Source organism: Oratosquilla oratoria, unplaced genomic scaffold (genome assembly GCF_046742065.1).
Source record: "Oratosquilla oratoria isolate Oo_2021 unplaced genomic scaffold, ASM4674206v1 SCAFFOLD131, whole genome shotgun sequence".
In the NCBI taxonomy this organism is placed as follows: Eukaryota; Metazoa; Arthropoda; class Malacostraca; order Stomatopoda; family Squillidae; genus Oratosquilla; species Oratosquilla oratoria.
In genome coordinates this window covers 95,792-118,863 of record NW_027467487.1, presented here as the reverse complement: position 1 = coordinate 118,863, position 23,072 = coordinate 95,792, and the positions used below count along the sequence as shown (strand labels likewise).

Sequence of the window (23,072 nt, the reverse complement as noted above, 5' to 3'; positions counted from 1 at the left end):
AATAAATAAAGAGTCAGACTGTGAATTTAGAACCTTAAAGTCCTTAGAGATAAGGCCCTTTTTATGACCTCTCTGTCTTCGGAGTTTTTTCAAAACCTCCAAGTCAGACAAGGATTTATTGTTGCTAGTCATATCGAAGCGGCAACCCCAACAAACTCGTCACCAAATACACAAGAGTAAGACAGTCGTACCAAAAACTGTCTTGCAAACTAAGCAACAATTAAGACAGAATTTAAGAAAAAATCATCAATTTGGTTTAAATACATGTTTAAATTGAAAGAAGGCAAACAGATCAAGGGAAACCACGACAATATAACAATAGAGGCCACCAAGTTGAAGGAACAATTCAATGAATTTCGAAAGTTCTTGAGAATAACAAAGTCTCCTTAGCCGGCAATTCCCGTCAAAGAAAATTAGGTCCTCAAACGAGGAAATTACTAAAACTGAACAAACTCGGTACAAAGAACAGGAAACCGGACTTCATAACCAACTATCGTCACTTTAATAGCAAAAGTTGAAAAAGTCAGCAAATAAATGAATAAGTAAATAAATAAAATAATACATGAAGAGATGAATATATAACAAAGATCAAAGAATAGATTTATAAAAGAATAAATCTAGAAATGAATATATGAAAAAACAAATATATTGGTAATTATCATGACTATATACATCTATAATTTATTATTCGTTATTTATGATATACTTTATATTATATACTAATTGTAATTCATAATTTATTACCTATTATTTATCATTCACCATTTATTATATTTTATCTAATATTTATTATATATGATTTATCATTTATTATATACTGTTGATTATTTATAATCTGGAACTTATTTATTATTTATTATCTATCATATATTATTTGTTGTATATAATTTAATATCTATTATTTATCATGTACATTAAGAGAAGCAAGTAAGTGCCTTGGTGGATTAAAAAAGTGTAATGAGAAATAGACATTTGGAAATTTATTTACCTAGTTGTATTTATTTACCTAGTTGTAATATACGGGAGGGGAGCTATGCTCATGGTGACCCATCTTTGTATCTCTCCGCATCAAGTTTTATCTTAAAATCTTGAATAGTGTTTGCACATAATGTGTTGTTGTCTAATTTGTTCCATGTATTAATCACTCTGTGTGGGAAACTGTTCCGAAGTTTTTTCTATAACTATCTTTTTTCAGTTTTTTTCCGTGTCCTCTCGTTTTACCGTTGTCCCACACTAACAGGTCGTTCCTGTCTAAAATTTCCATTCCTTTCATTATTCTGTAGATAGTCAGCAAATCTCCTCTTTCTCTTCTTTGTTCCAGTGTTGGTAGGTTCAGTTTGGATAGTCTTTGCTCATATGTTAGTTCGGCGAGAGTCAGTGCTAGTTTGGTTGTCGCTCTTTGTAATCTTTCTAGTTTCTTAATATTCTTTTTGGTGCTGGGTGTCCAAAGTGATGCTGCGTACTCAAGTTTTGGTCTTATTAGTGTAGTTAGTATTTTTTTTATAATTTCTTCATCCATATAAGTAAATGCCACTTTGACCTCAATAAATTGTAGGTTTCTCCGAATATTTTATTTATACATCAGGTTTCATGTCCTTTCCAATCATCACTCCAAGATCTTTTTCAGTTTGCTTTTTTATTTTTTCTTCTCCAATTCTGTAATCTTTTGATATTCTGTTTTTACTCTTTCCAAATTCCATTATACTGCATTTCTTTATATTAAATTTCACTTCCCACTTTTGAGTCCAATTCCATATCGTGTCCAGATCTTGTTGCAATGAGTTGCAGTCCTCTTCCGTTTTTACCTTTTTAAGTAATTTTGCATTATCTGCAAAAGAAATTCATATAGCACTCCACGCCTTCATTCATGTCATTAATATAAACGGTGAACATGATCGGGGCCAGTACAGATTCTTGTGGGACACTGCTTTATACTTCTTAGTTGGAGAATTTTTCTCTAATTACAACTCTCATTTTCCTCCCAATCAGGAAGTCTTCCATCCATTCCAATAATTTTCCTCTGATACCCTTTGATTCTATCTTATTTATTAATTTCTTATGAGGTACCTTATCGAATGCCTTTTGCAGGTCCAGAAAAGCACAGTCCACCCATCAATCTCTTTCTTGTATTATGTCTACTTATCTTGAGTAAAAGCAGATCAGATTTGTTGTACATGATCTCCCTTGTCTGAATCCAAATTGATTTGGGTTCAGTATAGATTTTTCTTCCAGGTATTTAACCCATCTCTTTTTGACAAAAAATTTTGCTATTGTGCTTGTTAGTGAGACTGGTCTGTAGTTAGATGGATTTTCTTTATCACCTCCCTTGTAAATTGGTACAATGTTTGCCATTTCCCAGTCCAATGGTACTTTTCCTTCTTTAAGTGAGGATTTAATTATATATTTTATCAGTTAATTCTTCCATACATTCCTTCAGTATCCAGTTTGCAATCCCATCTGGGCCATGTGATTTTCTGACATCCAGGGTTTTAATTTGATCACTGATTTCTTTTTGTGTTATGTTTATTTCTTTCATTGCTGGGGATAATTCTGTCTCTCTATCTACACTGTTAGGTGAGTTTTCTATTGTGAATACTGTTCTGAAGTGGTTGTTCATAATTTCACCCATTTCCAGTTCTTCTGTATATTCCTTTTTATCTTGGTGCAGTTTTTCTATTTCATGTTTGTTTTTCAGTTTTCCATTTACGTATTTGTAAAATGGTCTGGGTTCTTCCTCACATTTGTCTACTATCTTTTTTTCATAATTCCTCTTTTCATCTCTGTGTATTTTTACATATTCATTTCTTAGTTTAATGTACATTTGCCATGCTAAGAGGAGATTGTATGAAGAAGTGATTGTGCTGACAGCACTGTATGGGGCAGAAACATGGAACATAAGAGAGGAAGAGAGAAGGAGTTTGAATGTGTTTGAGATGAGGTGCCTGAGAAGTATGATAGGGGTTTGGCTGGATAGAGTGAGAAATGAGGAGGTAAGGAGGAGAACGGGGGGTGGTAAGGGAGTTGAGAGATAGGGTTGGGATGGTTTGGACACATGGAAAGAATGAGTGAAGAAAGACTAGTAAAATAGGTGTGGAAGGCAGAAGTGGAGTGAGTGAACATGAGGGGGGACCTAGGATGAGATGGATGGATGGGGTGGAAGGGGCTTTAGGGAAGAGGGAAATATCTGTGGAGAAAGGATGGGAGAAGACAGAAGACAGGGGTGAATGGAGAATGGTTGTATATGGATGAGGTTGTGATGCATAAGGTGGGATGGGGTGGGTGAGGTAGTATGTGTGAGAAAAATTTGATGCAGCCCGAAGGGATTTCTCCCTGTCTTCTCTTTTTCTGCATGAGGGGACGGAGATGGGGGGGGTTGCCGATTTTATGAAGCGGCCTTGCTGTGGATGTTCTATGTCTTGCGAGACTGCTTCTGACCCAGTGCCAAGATAAGAGAGAGGGTAGAGGGTCGACGGGAGTGGTTTGTATTATTTTTTTTTTTTTTTTTTTTCTATTTCCCTTGTAAGGGGGAAAAAGCCTTTGGTATATGTATGTATATATTATTTCCTATTATATGATAATTACATACATACATATACCAAAGGCTTTTTCCCCCTACATGGGGGGTAGCCAAAAAGAAAAAGACATAGAAACCACTCCCACCCATTCCATTTCCTATGTATTCCACTCCTCTCCACCCTCCATCTTATCTTGGCACCTCCTGGATGACGGGTCATCCCTGCATCCTGTCCACTGCCCTGGGTCAGAAGCAGTGCTGCATTATATGATAATTAAGCAGTGTCGCATTATAGAATAATTAAGAAATTAATAGTTATTATTTATCATTTATTATATATTTATTAATCATTATGTATATGCAGGTTAATGTGGCAAAGTTACATACAGCTGATACTTTAGGGTGTATATGGGGTGCCCCTACAGACCAGAGTCACACATCATTTTGTCTTTGATAGAGGAAATCTCTGTTTGTAGAGAAATTATGATACTTTTATTATACTGTGACTGTCCCTCTGTTATGCTGTCCCCCCACCCCTTGTTACTGTCCTGTACCATTTCTCTGAATATTCATTTCCTTTTTTCGCCTAACCCTGTGGTGGGGGAAAAATGCTACCACCAAGTTGTACAAGGTGACATACTCGTAATGGGACGGGGATAGAACTAGGAATCCTGCTACCTGTAGCCCCATGGATGTGTAAAGATGAGAGTAAAAGAGAAGAGATAGCCAGTATGTTTATGATAAAAAAGATGGATGTGTTGGTATTGAATGAAACCAAGTTGAAAGGGAGGGGCGATTGTGAGTTTGGGAGTGTAGTTGGGAGGTTCTCAGGAGTGAAGAGAGGACGAGGGAGAGAAGGGGTGGCTATACTAGTAAGTGAAGAGATATGTAAGCATGTAGTGGAGTGGAAGGAGGTTTCTTCAAGGTTAATGTGGATGAAGGTGAAGCTGTGAAAGGAGATGTGGGTTTTTGTAAGTGTAATGAGAAGAGTGTAGAAGAAAGGGAGGCTTTTTGGATGGATTTAAATGAGTGCATAGAGGGATTAGGGAGAAATGTCAATGTAGTTGTACTGGGAGACCTTAATACTAGGGTAAGAAATGAACCAATAGATGAAGTGATTGGGAAGTGTGGAATTCCAGGAAAAAATTGTAGTGGTGAGTTGATGGGGGAGATGTGTCTCGAAAGAAAGATGATGGCATATAAAGTGTTTTGGAAGAAAGTAAGTCATAAGTAAACATGGGAGAGGGTGGTGGATGGAAGTATGGTAGATAGAGTGTTAATGGACTATATAGTAGTACCCAAGGGTATAGTAGGAAGAGTTAAGGTTGTATATGTTCTAAGGGGAGAGAGATGGGGAATATCAGATCATTTTTTGGTAGAAGGTATGTTGAGAGTGAAGGATAGGTGGAGAAAGAGGAAAAGGGCAGAAGGTAGGGAGGTACTTAGAGTGAACTGCTTAAATGAGAAAGAAAAGGAGAAGGAGTATAAGAAGAAGCTGAGAGAGTGAAGGATAGAGTAGAACTAGGAGAGGAGGAATGGAAATGGTTCAAGGAGGGAGTTAATTAATTATTAGATGAATAATTAAATACACAAATAAATAAGAATTTAAATGAATAGGTAAACAGGTACACAAACTGCTGAATAAACAAGTCAGCATATAAATGAATAAGTAAATAAATAGATGAAAAAAAAAATTGATTAATCATTAAATAGAGAAAAATAGATAAATATATATATATAAATAGACTTTTCAATAAATTTATATGTTGATGAATGAATAAATAGGTAATTAGATAAATGAATAATTAAAGATATTAATAAACAAACTGAAAAATGAATAAATAAGTACCGTATTTTTCGGACCATAAGGCGCACCCGTAATTTGCTATTCCCCGTCCTTACATAAAGCGCACCTGACCATAAGGCGCACCTGGTTAGGTAGGTCAAACACCACCAGAGGTGCCACTGTCGATGACGAGCACAATAGCGCGTCATTTTATGCGCACGCCATGCAAACGGCCAAATTTACATACCGCGGGAAATTTCATTCATGCAAATGTTATGCGAGTGTATTTACTACGATCGTAGTAAATTTCAAACAATTACATCATCAGTTACATGTCGGTACATAAAAACATAAGATAAACATGGCGGCTTGCATTCAGCAGTAAATCGAAAATTGGTTTATGTTTCAGTGTAAAAAATGAGCTAAATAAATTCAGTGTATTGGCAACTGACCAAAATGAACGAAAACTACTAGTCTCGCGGATTATTCTAATACCAAAATAAAGGCAGCGTGTTACGGAAGAGCTGAGAAATCGGTGGTACTAATTAGTTTTTTTTTTTTTTTCTATCGGGTCGGATTATCGGATAACAACAACATCAACGTCCATCCCGCCATCTTATCTATGATCACTGGTGGTATGAATCAAACTTCACTCTATTAAGTTTCTTACTATTATGTTATTAGTGTAATAGACTTATAGTTGAATTATTTGAACTATTTTCTTTAAAATGTGTGATTTTCATGCCATATGATCAAAGAGAAGTTACGTTTTTATCCTCCGTAATATTACGGACCACAGCTACGATTCGTCCTGCCCGCTATCTATGATCATTGGTGGTATGGATCAAGCTACACTATTAAGGGGACCGGCTGGTCAAGAATCGATGAAAATTGGGTTAAAATGAAAAACTGGGAAAAAAGTTCTACATCTGCGTATGGCAATCGACAGTCTGTATGTGGAGTATTTAATCAAAATTCGCCTTATTTTCGTAGTTATGGCAAATAAACCCCCTCCTCCCTCCAACTCGACCCCATCTCGGCCCTATGATACGTATTGGTCACTACAATATATATATTATTGCAATAAATAACAATAATTTGTAATGATTGAGTGCTATTCCTAGTGACTTCTGGCAACTTTGTCTCTGTACCAGAGGTTATATATAGACCCCAGAATGGGTAGATGCCTCAGAAAGCGATAAACAGTAGACAAAAATTGAGTGATACGCTCCACTGCAAGCCACCATCAATCCTTTTGTCATTTGACAAGCTGTTATACTATTTTTGAGATGCCATGTCCTCGCAAGCAAACCAAACACCTTCAGGAAGCTAGGAAAAGGCAAGAATTACAAAGTAAGCAAGCTGTGACACCCTAATGTAATAACCTGCCTAAAATGCAGGTGGGGACCATGAGCCAGAAGACAGGATTATATGACTGGACATCAACATATATGACTGAATATGAATAAATTTTATTCTAAATATCATCAACATTCAAGCCTAAAAAGCTAAATAAGGAAATGCCATGATATCCCTTATTTATATTAGTATGTAGGGGTTCAAAGTTAGTGAAAACTTTGACGGCCCGTATCTCAAAACCTAAGTTTTATACCTTCAAATTTCTACTCCTCCATAACTTCTTCATCAATTTCAATGAAAATTCACACATAATATGTCTAAATCTGCCTGATTGATGAAATAGAACGTTTTTTTTTAATATCTGAAAGGGTTAATTTTTGCCAAAAATTTTTTGTCCCTATTTGAAGGGGGACGGGGTGAGAAAAGATATAAAAATTAAAATTCCACAAACTAATTACTTTAACTAAAATTTCTCTCTATTAGTTTGAAGGTCTGGATAAGGTCCTTCCACCATATTAATTTCATTCATGTAGAGCAATTATTATAGGAGGAGTAGTCATTTCAAAATTATCATTTTTTTTTAAAGGGAGATGGGGGGGCAAAACATGAAAGGGTTGCAGATTAGTTTTTTTGGGTTAGGAAAGATGTATATGGTGTCCTTAACTCCTGGCATAAATTTCTGTGCAATAACCCAATTAATAAAGATTTTCATCTTTTGATCAGCCGGTCCCCTTAAGTTTGTTACTGTTGTGTTATTAGTGTAATAGATTGCATATAGTTGAATTATTCAAACTATTTTCTTTAAATTGTGTGATTTTCATGTAATTAGACGGTATTCGTAGCTGTGGTGGGTAATTTTACAGAGGATAAAAACGTAATTCTTTGATTAAATTACATGGAAATCACACATTCTAAAGAAAATAGGTCAAATAATGCAACCATATGCTAAATTCTTATATAAAATTGTGCCTGTCTGTAAAATCCGTCATTGTTTACATTTGATCGGCGATTAGTCAGACCGTTTCGGCCCGAGTTTCCTTCAAAATGCAATATCTAGAGAACTAGGACAGCTAGATGGATAATTCAAATTGCATTGTACTCATAGCGACTTTCTGCATCCCATGAGAACTACTTCAGCTCAAATATCAGGAATTCCATTTTCATGTTGACCTAGCTAACCTGGTCTCGTCATCGGATAATCATGCAAATGTGAGTGCATTCAGAACTGAACATTTTCGTTGTTGAATGAGAAAAATCGGTTGGGATTTAGCAAAATTACAAAAATAAATGATATATTTTTTATTTTGGTCAGTGAAATCAGACCACCTCCATGGACGGTCTGCCCTGCCAATACCCCTATAAAACAACAAACATGTTACGGGAATTGTGGGGAATAAAACCAACAGTAGCAGTTTATTCCCGGAATTCTCTATTCACTTAAAAACACAAGATTACAAATGAAGGTAAATTTTTAGTTGCGACCATGGGCGCAATATACCAATAGAAAATTAATTATTAATTTTGTAAATTATAATGTATCAACGTAATATGCAATTTTGTGAGCGTAAATAATAATAAAAAAAAAATGCTGAAACGTATTTCGTAAGTAACGAAGTCGTGTCGGACGAATGGTACGCCATGTTTGTTATGATAGATGCCGACGTCGAAGAAATGAAAGGGTGATAAATTCGTCTAACCTAATCTAACCTGTGTTTAATAAATAATTCCCTGCAAATTAAATGTCATCTGGCTCGTCCTCGTTGTCGTCGTCGTGAGAGACGTTGGCGTCCCGATCCTATGCTACCGACTTCTTTCATTAGCATATTACCTTGATACATTTTAATTTACAAAATTAATAATTAATCTTATATTGCTATATTGCGCCCATGATCGAAACTAAAAAAATACCCAAATGACTACAGTCTGAGTGAAGCGAGACTAGACCAATGCAAAATGGCTGTCTGTGTTGTGGACGCTATCATGTCATAGCCATGATAGCGTGAATGAATGCGGTGCCATGGACCCGAAAACTGTCGAAGTTTTCGCAATTTTCTTGTCAAGATACATGCACCTTGGTTATAACTTGGTTGTAACTTTTGTCAAGCCTATGCACTGTCGCCGTCATCAGGCTAGCTACGAAACGTGTCAAAATAGTACGTCACTATCCGAGGCATTTTTTTTTTTTTTTTTTTTTTTTTTTGCACTGAAGCCACACATAAGGCGCACCGCACGATAAGGCGCACCACCCGATTTTGGCTGATTTTAAGGATTTTGCCCACGCCTTATGGTCCGAAAAATACGGTACATACATATACCAAAGGCTTCCCACTGCAACTACCTTTCCCTCCCTATCCTCCTTCACATTTAGCAACTCCCTAGAATACTCTGCCCACCTTCCTCTCACTGCCTTCTCTTCCATTATCATCTCTCCATCTGCACCTTTTACCTTTTCTTCCCTACTTGATTCGCTTCCTCTTCCTCTTATAATTTCTTACCAAAGCATCTTTTTATTACTTTAAAATTTTTCTGTCATACTCCTACCCCATCTGCTCTCCTCTCTTCCTCCTTTATCTTATGCTTAACTTCTTTTCTCTTTACTTTGTACCTCTCATACAGTTCCCTTGTCCTAATTTATAGCCAATCTATGAAAACCTGCTTCTCTTCTACACCCTTCTTTGCTTCCTCATCCCACCACTCACTACCCTTCCTTCTATTTCCTCCTGTCCTTCTTGTTCCACACACCATCTTTTCACACTTTATGACTCCCTCCTTGAACCATCCCCATTCCTCCTCCACTCCTAGACTCTATCCTTCACTCCCTCCCACTCCTCTCTCAGCTTTTTATACTCCTTATCCTTTTCTTTCACACTTTATGACTCCCTCCTTGAACCATCCCCATTCCTCCTCTACTCCTAGACTCTATCCTTCACTCCCTCCCACTCCTCTCTCAGCTTTTTATACTCCTTATCCTTTTCTTTCTCATTTAAGGAGTTCACTCTAAGTACCTCCCTACCTTCTGCCCTTTTCCTCTTTCTCCACCTATTCTCCACTCTCAACTTACCTTCCACCAGAAAATGATCTGATATTCCCCCACTTTCTCCCCTTAGAACATATACATCCTTAACTCTTCCTACCATACTCCTGGTCACCACTATATTGTCCGTTATTGCTCTATCTGCCACCCTTCCATCTACCACCCTCTCTCATGTGTACTTTTACTTGACTTTCTTCCTAAACACTGTATTTGCTATCATCAACTCTCTTTTGAGGCTCATCTCCACCATCAACTCTCCACTATGATTTTTTCCTGGAACTCCATAGTTCCCAATCACTCCGTCTAGCAGTTCATTTCCTAACCTAGCATTAAGGTCTCCCAATATGATTACATTGACATTTTTCCCTAATCCCTCTATGCATTCATTTAAATCTACCCAAAAAGCCTCCCTTTCCTCTACACTCTTTTCACTACCAGGCCCATACGCACTTACAAAAACCCACATCTCCCCTCCCAGCTTCACCTTCATCCACATCAACCTTGAAGAAACCTCCTTCCACTCCACTACATGCTTACCTATCTCTTCACTTACTAGTATAGCCACCTCTTCTCTCCCTCATCCCCTCTTCACTCCTGAGAACCTCCCACTTACACTCCCAAACTCACACTTGCCCCTCCCTTTCAATTTAGTTTCACTAAAAGCCAACACATCCATCTTTTTTCTCACAAACATACTGCCTATCTCTTTCCTTTTACTTTCATCTGTATCACATCCACACACATTAAAAGACCCAAACCTTAGGATACTGGTTGGAAAACTCCTAGACCCTCTTATGCCTTTACTTTTTAGGAATGTCCCCTTTGGGCCTACAGGTAGCAGGATACCTAGTCTTATTCCCGTCCTATTTTTTTTTTTCGCTTTTTATGACTCAAGTGGGAATACTTGGTGGCAGCATTCTATTCCCCCACTACAGGGTAGGTGAAAAAAGGAAATGAATATTCAGAGAAATGGTACATTACAGTAACAAGGGGTTGGGGGACAGCATAACGGAGGGACAGCCATAGTATAATAGAAGTGTCATCATTTCTCTATGAACAGTCTTCCTGTATCACAGAAAAAATTATGTGTGGCTCTGGTCCGTAGGGGCACCCCATATAGACCCTAAAGTATTAACTGCATGATACTTTGCCAAAATAACATGATGTATTATATACAGTTGAATATTTGTTATTTATTTCTTATTATCTGCTATATATTATTTGTTATAGTTTTATCTATCATTTATCATCTAGTATTTATGTATAATTACTTATAACATGTTATTACTTATTGTTTAATAATTATGAAATACTTTATATATTATTGATAATTTATTATATATATCTTATATATTATATATTATTATATAATATATACATACATTACCAAGGCTTTCTCCCCCTTACAAGGGAGGTAGCCAAAAAGAAAAAGGCACAAAATTATTCCCACCCATTCCATCCCCAAACACACTCCACTCCCCTCCACCCTCCCTCCCATCTTAATACCTCCTGGATGACGGGTCATTCCTGTACCGTGTCCACTGCCCTGGGTCAGAGGCAGTGTCACAAGACACAGCACATCCACAGCAAGGCCGCTTCATTAAATTGGCTACCCCCTCTCCATCCCACCCATGCATAAAAGGAGGAGACGGGGAGAAATCCCTTCGGGCTACGTCAAAATTTGTTCCACACATACTACCTCACCCCCCATCCCCCCACCCATTCCACCTCATGCATCACAACATCATCCATATACAACCATTCTCCATGCAACCGTCATCTGTCCTCTCCCGTCCTTCCTCAACAGACATTCTCCTCTTCCCAAAAGCCCCCTTTACCCCATCCATCCATCTCATCCTAGGACATCCCCTCATGTTCACTCCCTCCACATCTGCCTTCCATACCTCTTTTACTAGTCTTTCTACACTCATTCTTTCCATGTGTCCAAACCATCCCAATACTCTTTCATCAACACTATCTCCTAACTCCCTTTCCACCCCTGTTCTCCTCTTCACCTCCTCATTTCTCACTTTATCTAGCCTAGTAACCCCTATCATACTTCTGAGACACCTCATGTCAAACAAATTCAAACTCCCTCTCCCTTCCTCTCTTCTATTCCATGTTTCTGCCCCATAGAGTGCTGTTGGCACAATCACTTCTTCATACAGTCTCCTCTTAGCATCCATTCCCAAATATCTATTCCTCATTACACTTTTTAATACACCAAGGCATTTACTTGCTTCTCTCAATCTACATTCTACCTCCATCTCCACTCCACCTTTTCCTGACACATTCACACCCAAGTATCTAAAACTATCCACTTCCTCCAGTTGCTCTCCCTTAATGCTCACTTCCAGTCTGCTGCCACCGTCACCCATTGTACATCTTATCACCTTACTTTTACCCACATTTATCTTCAGCTTTCTTCTTTCACACACTCTCCCAAACTCTGTCACCAACTTCCTCAATCCCTCCTCCGATCTTGCCACAAGCGCAGTGTCATCCGCAAACAACAGCTGGCTCACCTCCCACTTTTCTCCATTTTCCTTAACCATCTCCAATCCCTGACCCACCAACCTTGCATTTACCTCTTGCACCATCCCATCCATGTACAAGTTGAAAAGCCAGGGCAACATATCGCATCCCTGAAGAAGTCCCACCTTTACCTCTCTCCATTTCTAATCCTGACACATGATTTACTATTCTCGTAAAAACTCTTGACAGCCCCTATAAGCTTTCCTCCTATATAGCTGCAAAACCTACCACAGTGCCTTCCTGTCTACCCTGTTGTAAGCCTTTTCCAGATCCATAAAAGCCCAAAAAACATCCTTCCCCTTTCCAATAGCTTTCTCACATATCTGTCTTTCTTACCACAAAAATCTGATCCACACAACCTCTACCTGTCCTAAATCCACACTGTTCCTCACCAATTACTCCCTCTGTTCCTCTCCTAATCCTCTCAATCAAGATCCTCCCATAAGCCTTCCCAACTACACTTAACATGCTAATCCCTCTGAAACTACAACATTCACACTTGTCCCCTTTTCCCCTGTAAAGTGGAACTATACAGGCACTCCTCAAGCCCTCCAGCACTCTACCCTCTCTCCAGCAAACATTAAATAGCCTCCCCAGCCAGTCCACCATCACTGTACCTCCTTTTTTCAGACATTCTGCATGGCATCCATCCAGACCAGGTGCCTTACCTGCTTTCATCATCTTAACCACTGCCTTCATTTCATCCTTCCTTATATCTCTTCCATTTTCCTCTTTCATCACGGTCATTTTCTTAGCATTTCCCACTGCACCTATCTTTCCCTCGCCATCCTCCTTCACATTTAGCAACTCCTTAAAATATTCTGCCCATCTTCCCCTTACAGCCTTCTTTCTCTTCCATTATCATCTCTCCCTCTACACTTTTTACCTTTTCTTCTCTACTTGATTCGCCTCCTCTTTCTCTCTTAATTTCTTTCCATAACATCTTTTTATTACTTTCAAAATTTTCTGTCATACTCTTACCCCATTTCACTAAATTTAAATTATTTATAATTTATTACTTATTTTTACTATTCATTATAATGTATTATATAGTAACTATCATTTATTATTTATTTTTATTGTTTATTATTTCTTATTGTTTGTTAGGATTTATTATTTGTTATTTATTATTTATTATGGTGTATTATTTTTTTTCATTGTCTATTATTTATTACTTATAATTCCTTATTTATTATTTTTAATTATCATTTGTTATTTATTACCTCTTAATTAGTATTAATCATTTATTGTTTTCATTCATTATATTTTTTCATTACATGTTATCACCCATGTGTTTGTTTGATATGTACTGTATTATCTGATATCTATCATTTATTATACCTAGTTTATTATTCATTTCTTATAATTTATCATTTCTTATCTAGTATTTGATACTTATTAAATATCATTGATCATTATAATCATTTATCATAACAAGATTTTATTATTTAATATTTACTATGTTTGCTGGAGAGAGGGTAGAGTGCCGGAGGACTGGAGAAGTGCCTGTATAGATCCACTTTACAAGGGAAAAGGGGACAAATGTGAGTGTAGTAGTTTCAGAGGGATTAGCCTGTTAAGGAGATTGTCCATCAGAAAATCACGAAAATATAAAAAAAAGATATGAAATTCTGAAAATATTTCCTCTAAAAGTTTTGCTCATTAGCTATCTTGTGGCCGAGTATGGATGTTGTTTCTTGATTTTTACTATCTAAAAAATAATATAATACAATACCCCCCACCCTACTGTGGCTGGGTCATGTGTGCTGCGTACTGCATATCACGTTTTCTGTTGTTACATATATTTGCTAACAAAAGAAACTGCATATTTTGCACAATATTTATGCTTTTGTTTGATAAATAATAGCATACGATATGGCAACAGGGACCCGACTGCTTAACGTACTGTCGCACAGTATGTGAATGTGACTTATTCATAGCTTGTCATCAAGTGAGTGAGATGTACTATTTCCTAGAGTTTAATTCTGTGCTAAAGTTGCAGTTCTGAACCACATCTTTGGTTATGAACATGCATATATGCCATCAGCAAGAGGGACAACAACCAATACTGCCATAAAACAGCTTAGGATGGCAGATAAAGATCGTCTGTCGCCAAAGATGCATCGCACCAAGAAAAGGAAAAGTGCACGCCTGGAACCTGAGCAATATAACCCTGGTGGATACTAACTGGATTCATCATATAAACCTGTAATTAATCAAAAGCTGGCAATAAAGAGTAGAGTGGTGCCTATGATACCCTTTCAACACCATAACATCCTAAATAATGAAAGGGGACCAGTAGCCATGAACAAAAACTATGATGCTCATTCCTGAAAAGCTTGATTTTTGCACATTTAACTTGATTCATATCCAGAACGCCTTCACTGATTTTCAACTGCAAATCCTTTTCGGATTCAGTAGAACTGGGTGAACATTTGGAGGCAGATTTATGTCCTTCTGTCATGGACTAGTAGGATTTTTTCATATATACATTTTTTTTTTCTTTTTCTTTTTTCATCAGCTTACTTTGGATTTTTTTTTTTTCATAACAGACTGATCAGAACATAATAATTCTGCCTTCATTTCTTCATCTATCTTAGCCCATTATAAAGACAAAAAATAATCAGTATCCAGTCAAAGGTCTATCCTCTGAATCAATTTCAACATTTTCAAAAATTACCCTGAAAAAGAAAAAAAAATCACAATAAAAAAAGTATAAGCATAAATGACTTGAAAACTTGGTGGCATCTTCTCTGAGACAAGAGAGTTACTAGGAAAAATTTTGGCCACTTTCACCCCATACATGAAACGTTCGATTTTCTAGTGGACGTGCCCTAAGTGTAGTAGGGAAGGCTTATAGGAGGATCTTGATTGAGAGGATTAGGAGAGGAACAGAGGGAGTAATTGGTGAGGAACAGTGTGGATTTAGGACAGATAGAGGTTGTGTAGATCAGATTTTTGTGGTAGGACAGACATGTGAGAAAGCTATTGGAAAGGGGAAGGATGTTTTTTGGGCTTTTATAGATCTGGAAAAGGCTTACAACAGGGTAGACAGGAAGGTACTGTGGGAGGTTCTGCAGATATAAGGGATAGGAGGAAAGCTTCTAGTAGCTGTCAAGAGTTTTTACGAGAATAGTAGAGCATGTGTCATGATTAGAAATGGAGAGAGTGAGTGGTTCGAGGTAAAGGTGGGACTTCGTCAGGGATGGTTTATGTCTCCCTGGCTGTTCAACTTATACATGGATGGGATGGTGAGAGAGGTAAATGCAAGGTTGGTGGGTTAGGGATTGGAGATGGCTAAAGAAAATGAAGAAAAGTGGGAGGTTAGCCTGCTGTTGTTTGCGGATGACACTGCGCCTGTGGCAGGATTGGAGGAGGGATTGAGGAAGTTGGTGACAGAGTTTGGGAGAGTGTGTGAAAGAAGAAAGTTGAAGATAGATATGGGTAAAAGTAAGGTGATGAGATGTACAAGGGGTAAAAGTGGCAGCAGAATGGAAGTGAACATTAAGGGAGAGCGACTGGAGGAAGTGGATAGTTTTAGATACTTGGGTGCAAATGTGTCAGGAAAAGGTGGAGGTAGAATGTAGATTGAGAGAAGCGAGTAAATGCCTTGGTGGATTAAAAAGTGTAATGAGTAATAGACATCTGGGAATGGATGCTAAGAGGAGACTATATGAAGGAATGATTGTGCCAACAGCACTGTATGGGGCAGAAACATGAAATATGATAGAGGAAGAGAGAAGGAGTTTGAATGTTTTTGAGATGAGGTGTCTGAGAAGTATGATAGGGGTTACTAGGCTGGATAGAGTGAGGAATGAGGAGGAGAACAGGGGTGGAAAGGGAGCCGGGAGATAGTGTTGATGAAAGAGTATTGATATGGTTTGGACACATGGAAAGAATGAATGAAGAAAGAATAGTAAAAGAGGTATGGAAGGCAGATGTGGAGGGAGTGAACATGAGGGGACATCCTAGGATGAGATGGATGGATGGGGTGAAGGCTTTCGGGAAGAGGGGAATGTCTGTTGAGGAAGGACGGGAGAGGACAGAAGACGGGTGAATGGAGAATGGTTGTATGTGGATGATGATGTGATGCATGGGGTGGAATGGGTGGGGGGATGAGGTAGTATGTGTGAGCAAAATTTGATGCAGTCCTAAAGGATTTCTCCCTGTCTTCTACTGTTCTGCATGTGTGTGTGTGTATTTACCTAGTTGTATTTACCTAGTTGTATTTTACGGGAAGGGGAGCTATGCTCGTGGGGTCCCGTCTTCATATCTCATTTTATCTAAACTATTTTTAAATTCATGTATTGTTTTTGCACACACCACTTTCTCATCTAACTTGTTCCAACTGTCTATTACTCTGTGAGGAAAGCTGTTCTTTTTCAAATCTCTTCTATAGCTGTCTTTTTTTATTTTCTTTCCGTGTCCTCTTGTATTTCTGTCATCCCATTTTATCAGATTCTCTCTATCAGTAATTTCTATGCCTTTCATGATTCTGTAAATAGCTATCAAATCTCCTCTCTCTCTTCTTTGCTCTAGTGTCTGTAGTTTAAGTTTTTGTAGTCTCTCTTCATATGATAGTTTTGAGAGTGTTGGTGCCAGTTTTGTGATTGCTCTTTGTATTCTTTCAAGTTTTTTTATACATTTTTTTGTACTTGGTGACCATATCGTTGCTGCATATTCCAATCTTGGTCTTATCAGGGTGATTAGGATTTTCCTCACCATTTCTTCATCCAGGTATGTAAATGCCACTTTGATTGTTCTTATTAAATTATAAGTTTCTCCAAAAATCTTATTTATATGTTTCTCAGGTGACATATTATTCATAACAATGACTCCCAGGTCCTTCTCATTTTCTACTTTTTTTATTCCTTCTTCTCCCAAATTATATGATCCTGTTATTCTGTTTTTGCTTTTTCCAAATTCCATTATACTACACTTTTTTGTATTGAACTCCATCTCCCACTTCCTACTCCATTCTTGTACTTTATTTAGATCTCTCTGTAGTGATTCACAATCTTCTTCAGTTTTCACTCTTTTCAGTAGTTTTGCATCATCTGCAAAGAAGCTCATATAGCTTTCAATTCCTTCATCCATATCATTAATATATATAGCAAACATTATTGGGGCCAGAACTGTTCCCTGCGGGACACCGCTTATTACTTCATTCCATTTTGAGTGCTGATCTCTTATCACTACTCTCATTTTTCTTTCTTGCAAAAAGTCTTCCATCCAATTTAGTAATTTACCTTGTATTCCTCCTTCATATTCTAATTTCTTAAGCAACTTCTTATGTGGTACTTTGTCAAAAGCTTTTTTTAGGTCTAGAAATGCACAATCAGCCCATCCATCTCTTTCTTGTATTATATCTATTAGCCTTGAATAGAAACATATTAAATTGGTGACGCATGATCGTCCTTGTCTGAATCCAAATTGCCTTGGATTTAGTACGTTGTTTTTTTCCAAGTATTTTACCCATCTACTTTTGATAATTCTTTCACAAATTTTTGCTATTGTACTTGTTAGAGAGACTGGTCTATAGTTGGTAGGTTCTTCTTTATTTCCTCCTTTATATATAGGTACTATATTTGCTTTTTTCCAATCTTCTGGAACTTTTCCTTCTTTTAAGGAACTGCTTATTATGCTATGTATTTTGTCTGCCAGTTCATTCCTGCATTCTTTCAGAATCCAGTTTGCTATTTCATCTGGCCCATGCGATTTTCTGACATCAAAATTACCCAAGTGTGTCAATATTTCATTCTTTGTTACTTCTATTTCTTCCATAGGGGGGACTTTTTCTTTCCACTCAATCTCTTCAGGTTGTATATTTTCCCTTGTAAACACTGATTTAAAATGTTTGTTCATAATTTCTGCCATTTCCATTTCCTCAGTGTATTCAACTCCTCCTTGTCTTAATTTCTCCAAGTCTTGTTTGTTTTTCAGTTTATTGTTTACAAATCTGTAGAATAGTTTTGGTTGATCTTTACACTTTTCTATAACATCTTTTTCATATTTTCTTTTTTCCTCTCTGCACTTTTGTACATATTCATTTCTATAACCAGTATATATTTTCCATTTTTCAGGTCTTCTGTCTTTTTTCCATCTGGTCCAGGCTTTGTCTCTTTTGTCTTTTAACTCCCTACAACTTTTGTTGTACCAGCATTTTACATATTCTTTTTCTTGTTTTTGTCTTGGGACATACTTTTCCACTCCTTTTTTGTAAATTTTTGTCAAAATATTCCATTTCTCTTCCACTGATGTTTCTTCTTTGTATATTTCTTCCCAGTTTTCTTGTTGGAAGAATTCTCTTATTTTATCAAAGTTTGTTTTTTCATACATCATTCTTCCTTTTCTATATTGTTCATTTCTTTTCATATATTTTTCTTCATTAAGTTCCAGTTCAATCAATATGTGGTCACTTTTACCTATTGGTGTTTTATATTCAATCTTGTCCACTATTCTAGGTTCAGATGTAATTATTAAGTCTAGCCTCGACGGTTCTTCTTCATTTCTATACCTAGTGTTCTCTTGTATCCATTGTGTCATTGAATGGTCAGTAATCATCTCAAGTAGAGCATTTCCCCATGAGTCATCACCACTCTTTACTGTCATTTCTTCCCAGCAGATTTCTTTGCAATTAAAGTCGCCCATCATAACTATTCTTCCTCCGTCTTCCATTATTTTAGTTAATGCTATCTTTGTGTCCTCTAACATACTTTTATATTCACTCTCCTCCCATGAGGCTGTTTTCGGAGGCACATAATTGATCACAAATTTTCTGCTCTTCTTATCTCTGTCTTCCACTTCTATCATAATCATCTCTACTGTATTCTTTCCATATATGACACCTTTCACGTTTATATCCTTCTTAGTCAGGAACATAACTCCACCCCCTTGCTTTTTCTCTCTGTTTCTAATCCAATAATTGTATGCATCATGTCCTACACTGTTGGGTGGTAGTGGGCCTTTTAATTTTGTTTCTACAATTCCCATTATGTCCGGTTCTTTTTCTTTCAAATAATCATTCAGCTCATTCAATCCTGTTATTAATCCATCTATATTTGTGTAAGACACTCTTAGTTTTCTGCCACTTCCATTGTGTTCTCTGTTTCCCTTATGTTTTTCTTTTGTATGTCGAACTTCCTTAGTTTCATGTTCACTACTCTCCAATAGAATCTCTCTTTCTCTGACTCCGTTCTGTTCTCGTTTTTTGCCTTAGCTTCCAGTCTTTTCTGCTTTTCTTCCTCTCTTTCCTCTTTATTCATTTCTCTTTTTATCCATATCTTTTTGTATTGTTCACTTGTTGCTAGTTTCCCTGTTTTGGATAAGATATTCTCTGCCGTTGTTTGTGACTTGAATTTAATCTTAATTGGTCTGGTCTTGTCTGTGCTATACTTTCCGAGTCTAAATTTCTCTTCGATTTGTTTCATAATTTCTGGTTCATCTTCCTGAACTGATTCTAGTAATTGGCTTACTTTTTCATTTTCCCCTTTGATTCTTGTGGTTCTATCTGTGTTGTGTTTCTCTTCCATTCCTAATATAATTATACATTTCTTCTTGTCTGCTAAATCCCTTACTATATTCTCCTTTTGTCTCATCACTTTAATAACTGAGTCTTCAGTATGTTCTTTCAATTGCTGTTTGACTATGTCAGTGAATGAAACCTTATTTCCTTCTTGGGTTTTCATCCAATTTTTACTTTCTTTAGCTATCGTTTCTCTGTTTTCTTTACTATTCTTCTTCAATTCCTCATTCTCCACCTTTACCTCTCTTAACTGTCTTTTTAGGTCTTCTATTTCATCAGTTAAGTTTTTATTCGCCTTTTCCAGTTCTTCCAATCTTTCAACCCTTTGTAAAATGGTGTTCATATGACCTAACCTACTCTCCAAGTCTTCGATCACCTTATCAACCTTCTCTAGTCTTGTCAGTCGGGGGGGGTTTGTGTCCCCCCCACTCTCTTTAAATCCCTTGAAAATATTCTCATCAGTTTCTACTGTATTGTTCCTATCTATACTTCTAATCTTTACATTCTTATTAGACATTCCGTCGTCCTCCAGCTCGTCTTGTGGTCGTTTGTTTACTTTACGGCGGTCTGTTTGGACCAAGTCCTCTACTTCCTCATTACCTTCCATTTTCCCAGCAATCCCTCCCCTTCTCCTCTTTCCTTACTTTCCCACTACCCCACGAGCAATTTCCCCCCACCCTGTAAATACAAAAAGGCACTTCTCTTTGCGTTGGGATCCACAATCTGCACTTTTCTTCAGAACGTTCTTCAAGCCGTCCGTTCGTTGAAAGTGTGTGTGTGTGTGTGAGGGGGGGGGGGGGTTGACAATTTAATGAAGCGGCCTTGCTGTGGATGTGCTGTGTCTTGTGACACTGCCTCTGACCCAAGGCAGTGGACAGGGTGCAGGGATGACCTGTCATCCAGGAGGTGGTAAGATAAGAGGTGGAGGGTATATAGGGATGAATTGGGGGGAATGATTTATGCCTTTTTCTTTTTGGCTACCTCCCTTGTTAGGGGTAAAAAGCCTTGGCATATGTATGTGTTTACTATTTTTATTTGTTATCTATTACTAATTTTTCATTATTTATTTTATTAGCTACAAGCGCTGGCTTCGCCATGGGCACTTGGCCTGCAGAGCTGCTCGCTTCGCGAGCGGCCAATCAATCATCTCTGTTACTGTGACGTCAGCGTTCTCAGCCAATTAGTCATCTCCGTTGCCGTAACGTCACCACTCTCGGCCAATCAGTTGTCCTCGTTGCTGTGACATCACCACTCTCTCAGCCAATCAGGTCCTTGTGGACTGTTACCAAATAACTGTCACCAGCTAGATAATTTTGCCAAAAAATGTAATTTTTTTTATTTATTAATAAATAATTATTTATTATTTATTGTCTTTAATTTATTATCTGCTGGTTTTTAATCATTTAATGTTCATTGTTCAATGTATGTATTTTTATTCATTTTTTTTATTCATTGTTTAAGATTTGTTGTTCATTATTCATTGATTAATTATCTACTAATACTAATGATTAATAATTACTTGTTATTAATTATTTATTATTCATTACTTATTATTTTGTACTTATGACATTACTTATTGGTTATCATTTTAATCTACTATTTATCAATTATTGTTTATTTTCAATTTATTATCACTATCATTTATTGCATATTTTTTCATTTCTATGTATTTTTCATCATTATTTAGTTATCCTTTTATTTCTATTGTTTATTTTATGTCTATATTTTTCCGTATTTGAATAATTAGTGATAATGGATTGGAATCTACATATCCCTTTCTCTCACCCTCTCTTCTTAATCTCTCCCTGTTTCTCTCTCTCTCTCTCTATATATATATATATATCATTCACTCTACCTCTCTGTCTGTCCTTTTATCTGTCTGAAGGCAAGCAGGAAGGTAGGCAGACACAAAGGCAATAGGTAGTTTGGCACAGAAAGGCAGGCAACCTGGCCTTCACAACCACCTTGGAGTGAAGGAGGCGGCCTCCCCCTGCCTGGTCAGGATCAGCTGGAAATGCTAGAAATTCTTCAGAAATTTTGCTATCATTACTTATCATTGTCCAAAGTTGAACAACTTTGAGGTAAAAGTCTATTTGCCATGAGTGATTTTCCCTTTACTAGGATTGGTGAATAATTATATTGGGCACATACATACTTCGCATGTATATATATATATATATGTATATATATATATATATATATATATATATATATATATATATATGTATATATATATATAATCTTGAGGAAGGAGGCAAAGAAAGACACGGGTCTAGGGCGGAGTTTATTCCTGACCAGTTTCACTTACAGGTAAGAAAATAGGACACTTGGTAACACCAACAACAAAGGTAAGTAACGACCTAAGTGTAGTCTACAAGATCCCTTGTAGCAAATGTAAGAAGGCTTACTTTGGCCAAAGCCATAGAGGTCTTCAAAAGAGAATTAGGGGGTACTAGGCAGATTTAAGAAACCATCGCCTCTCAAATGCGCTGGTGAGCCACACGGAAAAAGAAAAACATCTACCCAAGTGGCAAGAGGCAGAAGTATTGAGAAAAGGCCTAACAAAGAGACAGAGAAAGGTAATTGTGGCCTTATACATAGCTACCAAAAAGAACATGAACCAAAAGGTAGGGGACATAAAATGGTCTAAATACATAGCAAAATACGCAGCTGTTAGGAGTAACACAAACATGGCCTCAACTTAGATCAGTGGTCAAAACATCCAATGATCTTTTGTCCGGCAGGTTCCAAATTCCACACTCACGCAAGTTTTCTCATTAATTTTACATTCTTACTCATTTTGAATACATGAATTGAGAAACTCGTTTTATTTTACCTTATTCATTTTATTTTATTTATTCTCAATTGATTATTTACAGGTCTCTGTCCACCAACCCACATCCCTTGCCCAGTTGGTGGGATTGTGGTGTCGGACTACTATGTATACCGTCAGCGTCATGCAGGATCAACATTCCGCTGAAGAAGCTGTAAGCGAAAACGGTCAGGAATAAACTCAGCTCTAGACCTGTGTCTTTCTCTTCCTCCTTCCTCAAACCTGTCACAATGTCTCAATATATATAGTTGTATTTACCTAGTTGTATTTTACGGGAAGGGGAGCTATGCTCATAGTGACCCGTTTTTGTTTCTCTCAAGATCAAGTTTGTTCTTGAATTATTTTATGGTGTTTGTACACACTATTTTTTCATCCAATTTGTTCCATATGTCTATCACCTTGTGTGGGAAGCTGTGCTTTTTCAGGTCTCTTCTGTAGCTTCCCTTTTTGAGTTTCATTTCATGTCCTCTTGTTTTTCCTCTGTTC

At 37.2% G+C, this 23,072-nt stretch overlaps 1 protein-coding gene across 3 annotated transcripts in view; it reads left to right on the top strand.

Annotated features, from left to right (window-relative positions):
• LOC143022641 (uncharacterized) overlaps positions 1–22,762 on the top strand; it is a 36,740-nt gene extending 13,978 nt beyond the window's left edge. For 2 of the 3 annotated variants that reach the window (XM_076180954.1, XM_076180953.1), the window contains one exon: positions 20,829–21,104. In XM_076180954.1, the coding sequence (XP_076037069.1) occupies positions 20,829–20,996 (168 nt within the window). In that variant the 3' untranslated portion in view covers positions 20,997–21,104. Of the gene's footprint in view, positions 1–20,828; positions 21,105–22,632 lie in introns of those variants that run through there. The other variant, XM_076180955.1, reaches the window with a different exon arrangement.
• Positions 22,763–23,072: the final 310 nt, after the last annotated feature.